Raw genomic sequence first — 10,781 nt, 5'->3', positions numbered from 1 at the left:
AGCAGCTCCGCGGCATGTGGGATCTTCCCGGACCGGGGCACGAACCCGTGTACCCTGCATTGGCAGGCAGACTCTCAACCACTGCGCCACCAGGGAAGCCCCATTTTTATCTTGAGAAAAACATTTTCCAGCGGGTAATTTACAAGCATCTATGATGGATGGTTTAACTTTATATCCTGGAAGTTCTAATGCTGATGGTATTCATGCTCTAAGAATGAGCTTACCTAGTATGCTGAAAAGACAAAGGAAAAGACAGTGAACAGACTGGAAAAGAATGCACCCTAGTTTTTTTCATACATCAGAGTACGAACTCCCCGGTTACAGGCATAGATGTTAAACATTAGCTCAACAAAGAATAATACAAAACAGATCAAGAGATTAACTGTAAGCTGGCAGAGTGTCTGCCTAGATCATGATGTTATTACTAGACAAAAGACAAAGGTCTTGGGCCTGACACAAAACAACAATAAAAGGCCAAAAGGATCCAACACAAAACCTTGCCAAAACCTTCCCTTCATCCCAGTGTGGTGTCATTATCAAAACAATCATATTGAGGGCAAATACTCTGTTCTAACTGTGACTGTAACTCCACAAATTCGAACCACGGGCCCAAGTATAACCCATCCCTGAATATGACATGCTGTCCAGCACCATTCAGATAGGAGATCAGAGAAAAAGACTCGAAGCAAAGCTAGAAGTGGATTCTTAAAACTACAGAGACTTTAACAACCCCAAGTAAAAAACAATGAAATCAGCCACGAAAGTTTTCAATAACTTAAATGTATAATTTGTCTAGTCCCTCTAAGCCACAGGGGGTTACAAGGGGAGGAAAATAAATACAGATTTTTAAAAATTCCATCTTTTAAAAAAAATTGAGTTTCATCAATCTATATTTTTTTTGGAGCACTGAAAAAATGCTATCACCATAAACTCAGGATAGACAGATGACTAGCTTTCTCTTCCCCTTTCAGGCTTCAAACACCAGTGTTCAACAGCTTTTTTTTAACCAACTCAGTGGTCAAGTACGCACCCCCACAGCCTGTCCCTGTAATTACCTTCACGTCATAGCCATATGTCTCCCGAATGTCTTCATCAGAATCTGTCTCTTCATCATCATAGTCCACCGTTTGCCGAGGGGAAGAAGATACACTGCTCACCACCCGGTTAAAAGCCGACTGCTGGAAACTAGGTAAGTGTCCCTAAACAGCAAGCAATCCCAAGATGAGCAGAGAGACACACCAAAAAACCATGAGTAATTAATGTATGCTTAAGACCACCAAAACGTAACAAACTTGCAAACTGGCTAACAGAATTCAACAGTTAGTACAGATCAAATTATGTGATTATAACGCCAAGGTCCACCTGAATGGTATTTCCAGGTAATACTTCACTGAAACGACCTTACGTATATACCCAAAGAAAATTCTATGGGCTATGTGCAAAGAGGATATCATGTGTAATATAGTTGCTGGCAACTTACTGTTATTTTCCTAATCTACTGGTAAGATAGATTTGATTTACTACTTACACACTGACAAATATCATCCCATGAAACAGGAAAAAAAAGAAAATTCTAAACTTGCCTGTAAGTCTGGATTGGCAGCGGCTTTTTGGAGTTCTGCGCTGATTATCTTTTCAGTTTTCTCCCGAGCTGCCTGCTCCACCATCCGCTGGCTCAACACAGAGAGCTTGGCCAGGGCAGAGGACAGCTCATCTGTGGCCAGGGCTTGCCGGGCCCTGTCCTGCCAACTCATTGCACGTTCTGTCAAACACTGAAGGGCCTCTCCTTCAGGCAGCCGTACAGGCAACTTCTGAAGGGATACCAGGAGGGACAGAATAGTCTCTAGCCTCGGTCTTCGAGACCGCATACAGAGAGGGCAAAGGAATTTTACTTCTTTAGCCTGCCAGCTAGACCCTTTCTTCTGGGAACTTGACTTAGGAAGAGGAACACAGCTGTTATGAAACCAGTCTTTGCAGAGCTCACACTGGAGCATAAACCCACTCGCTGTCTTGCGGCAAATGCAAAATTTTACTTCTTCTATGCGGTCTACCATTGTCATCTTGGCTAGGTTGGCTGCTCTGAGGGAATGCATAGCTTCAATCTCTTTTTGCTCCCGTTCTTTGAAAACTGCCACCTGTGTACAACAAACATGTAATTGAAGGGAGCCACTGCAAAATACTCCAAAAGTACCAAATCTTCAAGGCTAAGGGATCACCTCCATGTTGTAGCCTCACGGTGACAGAGCACTGTCTTTTTTTTTTTGGCCACACCGCACAGCATGTGGGATCTTAGTTCCCCAACCAGGGATCGAACCCGCCCCCCTGCACTGGATATACAGAGTCTCTTAACCACTGGACTGTCAAGGAAGTCCAAAGCATTGTCTTTTTTTTTAAAAAAAAATCAGTAATTTCTTAAAATTTGGGGCAGCGTTGACAGTTTCTGTGCAAACATTCCTCATCTGCAAAATTCACAAGTACTCACAATTCGCATCAGTAGAGTACTTTTTAATTCTTCTATAGGGTGCAGTAGAAAGATGGTATGCCTTGAAATCAAGCAGACTTGGTATGAGGCCTGGCTCTTGCACTTAATAGACTCCTGATCCGGGTTACAAGTTTTCTGAATCTCAGTTTTCCGAAAAATGAGAATACTACTAACCTCTTTTTGCTGTTTTAAGGATTAAATAAGATAATATATGGAAGTGCCTAACTTGGCGCCTGGTACAAGATAAACAATCAATACTGACTCCTCATCCCCTTAAAATTCATTCTCTGGGGGAGAGTTTGATACAAATCAATATTTATTTCTTTCTAGGACTTTCCAACTTATGTAGAAGAAAAATAACAAAGCCCGATGACTAATTATAACAAGGTTTTATGTAACTCATTTCAAAAAAGTATATAAAAACAAAATTTAATTATTATGAATATTGTCAGGGCATTTTCTTTTTAAACTCTGGTAGCTTTGAAGCAATTCTGAAATAATTTCCAGTGCTATTTTTCTGGCAAGACTAACTTATCAGGCAGGCTCTCTAACAAGAAATTATTTCCATCGACCTCAAAACAGGATCATTAGTAGGCAGAAAGAGCCATATGAAGTCACTTAGTACATGCAATTCACTACTACTACATATTGCCCAAACTCATTTTATTTTCTACTTCCTCAGTCTCCTTGTAATTGTAACATATTCCTCCTACTCTCCAATAAAACCCATAATTTTAATTAGCTACAAACATCTTATTGCACACTCACTATACTACTGAATGCTACTAAAAGAAGTAGACACTGCAAAAAGCAGCTGCTGTCAGTCAGCTGGTATAAGTCCTTTGAAAAGCACAATAGCACTAAGCACCAAATGCTCTGAAATTCTAGCCCAGTAATCCCATTCCTAAGAGTCAAGTGTAGGAAAATGATTTGAAAAAAGGAAAAGGCTATACAAAAAAGTTCACTTTGCTATTATCCATAACAGCGAACACCTAGTAACAACAAAAATGGTCAATATCAGAAAAGTGTTCGGCAAATTATGGATACTTTGATGGAATATTAGATGACTATTAAAATAACAATAAAGAGGAGAGATGGAAAAGACAATGTTAGGGAGAGAGAACAGTAAACTTTTTATTTACTTTGATTCCAAATATTAAAAAAGATGTGAAATATGTATAACCATAAAGCCAAAGATAAAGTACACAAAAATAAAAATAGTTAAGAACATAAAAAACTGTGATTCTGCTAATACCTTCACAGATTTCTGTATTCACCAAGCAAATTCAAGATGCACTACATAATTTCTTACCACTGTGGCTGTATCTCTGGTTTCCTCCAATCCCTCCTCCAGATCACTCAGAGGTTCAAGGTCCAGATCCTTTTCTTTTTCTTTTTCTATTAGTTCTTTTACTTTTTTCCTTCTATTTTTTCCACTCCCATAAACACCAATGTCAGTTCGGGGACTAAGCACCTACAAAAATAAAACCAAATATGGAGCTCTGGTTTAAAAAAAAAAAAAAATCTCATAACTGAAAATAAAACGAACCATTTACTGACCACTCACATGTCCTAGACATGTTCTTATAAACTTCATATGCATTATCTAATTCAAAACTCCCAACAAGCCTCTGAAGTAGGTGGTATTATCGGCACTGTACAAACGAGGGAAACCAGAAAGGCAACAACTTGCCCACAGACACAGGGTTAGCACTAGGAAGCCGGTCCTCAAACATGAAAATATCTTACTCCAAAGTCTATGCTCTTAACTACTATGTTCAACATGAAAAGGGTAATGAGTATTGAAATTTGTGCTTCTCGCTATTAACAATAGCCAAGACATGGAAGCAACCTAAGTGTCCATCAACAGGAATCAGTGAAGAAGATGTGGTACATATATACAATGGAATATTACTCAGCCATAAAAAAAAGAATGAAATAATGCCATTTTCTGCAACACGGATGGACCTATAGATTATCATACTAAGTGAAGAAAGACAGAGAAAGACAAATATTATGATATCACTTCTATGTGGAATCTAAAAAAATGATACAAATGAACTTATTTACAAGACAGACACAGACTCACAAACACAGAAAACAAACCTATGGTTACCAAAGGGAAAAGGTGGGGGGAGGGATAATTTAGGAGCTTGGGATTAACAGATACATACTACCTATATATAAAACAGATAAACAACAAGGTCCTACTGTATAGCACAGGGAACTATATTCAGCATCTTGTAATAACCTATAATGGAAAAGAATATGAAAAAGAATATATACTTGTGGGACTTCCCTGGTGGCGCAGTGGTTAAGAATCCGCCTGCCAACGCAGGGGACACAGGTTTGATTCCTGGTCCAGGAAGATCCCACGTGCCGCAGAGCAACTAAGCCCATGAGCCACAACTACTGAGCCCGTGAGCCACAACTACTGAAGCCTGCGTGCCTAGAGCCTGTGCTCCGCAACAAGAGAAGCCACCGCAATGAGAAGCCAGCGCACCACAGTGAAGAGTAGCCCCCACTTGCCACAACTAGAGAAAAGCCCATGCACAGCAACGAAGACCCAACGCAGCCATCAATCAATCAATCAATTTAGAATATATATGTACAACTCAATCACTTTGCTATACACCAGAAACTAACACAACATTGTAAATCAACTATACTTCAATTTAAAAAGATTTTTTTTTAATTTGTGCCTCTGAGAAATAAGATCTTTCAGTGACAGAGTCCATTATAATAGCAGAGATAAGATCAGGCTGACTTCTTTTTCTAGACAGAGTATTAGATGAACTGGAAACAAGTCTGCCCAAGGCTCCAGATTACTGGTTAACATCTGATATTACCCAAAACGGAATCACCTGTGTAACGATGACCAGCTAAACTGAAAACAACCCTCACCTTACATCAGCAACTTCTGATGAGGGTGCTGAAGTGTACGCACATAAAGTAAACCGCCCCTCACCTGGAGTAACGTGTGGCTGGAATTCTTCTTAAGAAAGGTCCTCCCAGTCCGTTCTCTCCAGGCCCGTGCTGCCGCCACTTGTGACTCCACCTGGGGCAACGCATCAAGACGCACAGGGAGAGGGCGGCCTTTAGCAGATAAGCTTTCCAGCTGCTCCAAGTAAGCATAATTGCTGCCACTCTGGAGAACAAAGGGCATCCTTACACAATTTGCAAACTCTCAGGAAGTCTGGCAATATATTGTTGGTAGACCTCACAAAGACTTTAGCGTTAATTTTTTCATTAAATATTATTCTTTGAACCTAACTGTATCAATATCTCTTGAATTAAGAGAGCCTTCCAACGTCCTTTAAAAAAAGTTTACGTAGATTCACATTGTCAAAGATTTTGTTTTATTAACTAACAAGGGACCCAGCGAGATGTAAAAACTAGTTCAAAAGACAATCTAAAAACAAACATATATAAATGCAATTAGGAATGAGGAAAGGAATTTGCTAGTAGATGGAAACAGGTATTTAATATCATACCGGTCAATGGAATCATCTTTTCTACAGTGTGGAAAATCATTTGTTCCTTACAAATTTAATTGCTTTTCTACAGACTAATTCATTCACATTACTATCATTTTTAAACAACTGAGAGAGTTGTAAAATAGCTTGGTCAAATAAAGTCTAAGGCATACACTCCTAGAATCAAATAATCCTGGATGGTTCGCTAAACAACATCCACCGTTCTACAGAAAGGACATCAGTAATCTCTTCTGCCTGTTTCAAAGTCTTTCACAATTTTTCCAACTACTACAGAGCAGTATTTTAGTTCTGATAACCACCTCCATTTTATGTCCTACAAACACAAACAAGAATGGATATTTTCCTTCTAAGTCACAATGTTTCACTATTTCCACATTATGAAGTAATTACTGTTTTTCGAATTTATACAGCTTTAAATTTACTAAATAATTGAATCATTACAGGCAGTGAGAGTTAACAAGTAATCCATTCCAGGGACTTGGCAAGAATATCAGAAGTAGTAGGTTGGCAGCCCGTAGACAATAATTCAGAGTGACACCTCAGAGTGCATCAATCCCCCAGCAGACAGAACACATAACCTTTTCCTATAAGAAACTGTATATCCCCATAACATTCATCACTATTCAGAAGCTATGAAGGAAAGGCATAGTGTTTCGTGCTACATTGACATTCCAATAGTTAATTCGCACGTATTAACTGACATATTTGCCTATATATCCATTTTAGAAGTTACAATGAAACAGAAATACAAGAAACTTAAGTCCAATTTTTAAAAAGAATAATGAGAAGGTTCTAGCCATAAGAGATATTATAATGGTATCATTAAATCACTATGGTACTAGGATAAGAATAGACAGAGAAGAGAATAATTGAAAGAGAAAAGAAAGCTCAGATACAGATAGGCTCAAGAAAGAGCATATTTCCCACTACTCCCTTTTGTGCCCAACTATAGCCCTGTGACTATAGAATACCTTCTGGCTAAGCCCAGACACAGACAGCCTCTCCCAGGCGATGTACCCTAAAGGGCAGCAGAAGCTGTCCACTCTCTTAGAGCTGACAAGCCAGTCCTCCCACTGAAGGGGAGAGCTTGGTGAGGAACAGTCCTCTGTAATCACACAGGAAAACCATGACAGCTACCTCTACTTGCAGGCTCGGTCCTTCAATCATAAGCAGCCAACTAAGGATTATCAGTCATCTGAGAACAACCAACTGCCTGAAATAGGTCGAAGATGAAACAAACAGAGGAGCTGTCCTGATGAAAATAGATAATTTTAAAAAACAGAACAGAAAGAGTAGCAGTTAAGCAGGTCTCAGAAAAAGTCAACTGAAAAGAAAGTAAAAGAGAATTCATTAGAACTTGACACTTAGAATACTCTTTCTAAGGGCAGCAGTTTAGGGGGAGAGTTGGCTTCCTTTTTCTTTCAGTGTAGTTCTACAATAAACAGTATTTACATACTCAATACGGTAAGTGCTGCTTAACGGTTTTGTAATTCAGAAGAAAAATTATGTATTCAAGCACACTTTCATCTCTATCTAACACTTAACTCATTGTTTTGAACTACAAATGTACGACATGTGTCTCGCCAACTAGAATATGCAATTTTGAGGTCCGGGGCTCTATCTTTGCACCCTTCCCTTACATTTCTGCTCCCAAACAACGAGAATGGTACCAAGAGTATTGTGGGGTTCAGTAAATGTTGATTTCATTTTCTTTTTCTGCTACTTATTTTAAAAGCAGTTGGGGGACAGCAGGGTGGAGTGGGGGGAATAAATTAGGAGTTGGGAATTACCATATACACACTACTATATATAAAATAAGTAAACAACAAGGACCCACTCTATAGCACAGGGAACTATACTCAATATCTTGTACTAACCTATAATGGAAAAGAATCTGAGAAAGAATACAAATATATGTATAACTGAATCACTTTGCTATACACTTGAAACTAACACAACACTGTAAATTAACTATACTTCAATTTAAAAAAAAAGTAACCGGTGTACATGGCAAAAAAGTCAAAGAACACAGCAGGAAATAAACTACTGCTAAGCATTAACCAAACGGCTAATTCTGTCATCTTTCATAGCAGGGAGTCAACAGAAACAAGTAAAGTTTAAACAAGTAATATATATGTTGAAATAAAAATCAGATGGAAAAACAAGGGAATTTTAAGTACGTAATTATTTTAGTACAGTTATTCTATTCTAAAGAATTAAAGGCTTAAAGGATTCATCTATGAGACAGCGTTACCTGAACGGTAGGACAATTCAAAAGGCTCTTTACCTGAATAGCGTCCACTTTAGTTGTCCATTCTCGAGCCTTTTGTAAGGCTTCTTTCAGGGACAACACATTGGGTAGAAAGGCTGGAACGTTCTTAGCTTCATTCACGATGCTTTCTAAACTTGCCACACTGTGCCGCGGTCTTAAAAAACACAAAAACAGGGTGGATGCATGAGGAAAAGTCAAACTACTACTACCAACACTTACATAACGTTTTAGAATGTGTAATGAACTTTCATGCATATGACTTCACTTAATTCTTACCATAATCCTATAAGGGAGGCAAAACAGGTATCACCCTCTATTTCTATTTTACAGACAAGAAAAGTTTAAGTCAAAGAAGATCAATTATTTTCCCCGAAGTCATTTAAAGCAGTAATGGCACACATGAAACACTGACTCAGAATGAATCTCAGACCCCATGCTCTTCTCACTACACTGAACTACTTCTCCTTTAGCTTCTCCACAGCACCTGCAATTGCCAGAGATGCACACTAAGCAGCTGTGCAGAGAGCAGCAGAGGCTAGAAATCCATTAGCGCTGACCAAGTATATTTAATTCCACTACTTTCATTAACACCTTGTTACACAAAGATGAATAAAACGTAGACCTTATCCTCAACTCATCAAAATACAAGGTAAGAGGGATACCCGTACTGGGAACTAAGAACACATCACTACAGGTTCCCCACCACCAGGAGCAGTAATTAATTCTGCCTGGGACAGATGAGAAGGGTTTTGGATTAGGCCTTAAAGAAGTAGTATAATTTAGTCAAGTGAAGGGTTAAAGGAAAAACAATAGGAATATAAGGAACAAAGACACAGAGAAAAATTTTAAAATAAGTTAAAAATAAGTTTAAGATGAAGGATGGTGAGAATGGGAGGTGGGGCAGGAGTAAAAGCAAGAAGCAGGGGAACCTGGCAGGAAAGAAAGACGCAGATTGAGAGGTCCTGAGAGACATGAATTTTGCTATGTGAGCAACAGGAAGCTACTGAGCGTGGAAACAGTTTGACCATCCATGAATCCTGCTATGTGCTGGGCCTTGTGCCAGGTCCTAGAGATGATGAATGCACAAGAGTGACAGAGTCCTTGCCTCAGAAACTTTTTCATCTGGGGGGAGGTGATTATTAATAAAAAGTTACGATACACTGTAAGTGCAATGCTAAAGGAAAGGAAAGATGCTATCAGAATATACAGTAGGGGGACTTAATTGGCTTGGCAGTGAAGGAAGAATTCCCAGAAGTGACCTCTAAGCTCACTTACCCTTTCTGAATAGGAACTAGTCAGGAAAGCTGGGACCAGACACTGGGTAGGGGTGGTGGGGGTGTGCCACAGGGGATGGGCAGGGGGCAGGAGTGTCCCACAGGGAATAAAGTAAACACGTGCAAAGGTTCAGAGACAAGACAGAACACGGCAGGTCTGAAGAACCGGGGGGAAGAATCACTACATTTAGAACACAGAATGCAAGAGGGAGGATGGCAAGGGGTGAGGGCAGATATTTTTAGAACACAGAATGCAAGAGGGAGGATGGCAAGGGGTGAGGGCAGATATTTAAGCAAAGGGCTAGATGAAAGATGGCCGTATAAGTGAGGTTAAGGAAATGTGAACTTCCTCCCAAAGGGAATGGGAAACAGTGAAGGGCTTTAAGCAGGGAGTCAAACAGTCACACCTGTATTTTAGGAAAATACTAGCTTCAGTGCAGACAGTGGCTGACAGAGGGGTGAGGTCATAGACAGAACCTGGTGCTGTGACCCAAGCCATCCGTAACAACAGTCCAGAGAAAAAGAATGAAAGTGAAAAACACTGAGGAAATATAATCAGCATGACTTGGTAGCTAACTGAGTCTGAGGGCAAAGAAACAGAAGGGTGGGGTCAAAGTTAATTTCCAAAGTTCTGGCTTGTTCAAATGAGTGAAAGAGGGTATAAGTCAAAGAAAACAGGAACAAAGGGAAAGAGCACGGGAAGGAGTTAACACAAGGGTTATTTGGTCTTTTTTTTTTTTTTTGCGATACGCGGGCCTCTCACTGTTGCGGCCTCTGCCGCTGCGGAGCACAGGCTCCGGACGCGCAGGCTCAGCGGCCATGGCTCACGGGCCCAGCCGCTCCGCGGCACGTGGGATCCTCCCGGACCGGGGCACGAACCCGTGTCCCCTGCATCGGCAGGCGGACTCTCAACCACTGCACCACCAGGGAAGCCCGACAAGGGTAATTTTGAATATGGGGAATTTGAGGTACCGATAGGACATCCTATTAGATTTAGATGAATAGATTTAGATGAATTCTATCATTTAGATGATAGAATTATCTAACAGGCAGACAGTATCTATAAAAAAAAAATCTATGTTACAGATGAGAATTTAGAGTTAATCAGTATAAAGATAGTAAATGTTGCGATACGCGGGCCTCTCACTGTTGCGGCCTCTGCCGCTGCGGAGCACAGGCTCCGGACGCGCAGGCTCAGCGGCCATGGCTCACGGGCCCAGCCGCTCCGCGGCATGTGGGATCTTCCCGGACCGGGG

General features: G+C 40.3%; 1 protein-coding gene across 4 annotated transcripts in view; it reads right to left on the bottom strand.

The window, feature by feature from the left end:
- KDM5A (lysine demethylase 5A) overlaps nucleotides 1-10,781 on the bottom strand; it is an 83,740-nt gene that overhangs the window by 21,034 nt on the left and 51,925 nt on the right. For all 4 annotated transcript variants that reach the window (XM_007117070.4, XM_007117072.4, XM_007117068.4 and 1 more), the window contains 5 exons: nucleotides 8,267-8,405; nucleotides 5,451-5,630; nucleotides 3,795-3,956; nucleotides 1,584-2,135; nucleotides 1,056-1,199 (listed from right to left, as the gene is read on the bottom strand). In XM_007117070.4, the coding sequence (XP_007117132.1) occupies nucleotides 1,056-1,199; nucleotides 1,584-2,135; nucleotides 3,795-3,956; nucleotides 5,451-5,630; nucleotides 8,267-8,405 (1,177 nt within the window). The remainder of the gene's footprint in view (nucleotides 1-1,055; nucleotides 1,200-1,583; nucleotides 2,136-3,794; nucleotides 3,957-5,450; nucleotides 5,631-8,266; nucleotides 8,406-10,781) is intronic.

The sequence above is a fragment of the Physeter macrocephalus genome, chromosome 6 (genome assembly GCF_002837175.3).
Source record: "Physeter macrocephalus isolate SW-GA chromosome 6, ASM283717v5, whole genome shotgun sequence".
Lineage (NCBI taxonomy): Eukaryota > Metazoa > Chordata > Mammalia > Artiodactyla > Physeteridae > Physeter > Physeter macrocephalus.
This window is presented reverse-complemented; position numbering and strand designations above follow the sequence as displayed.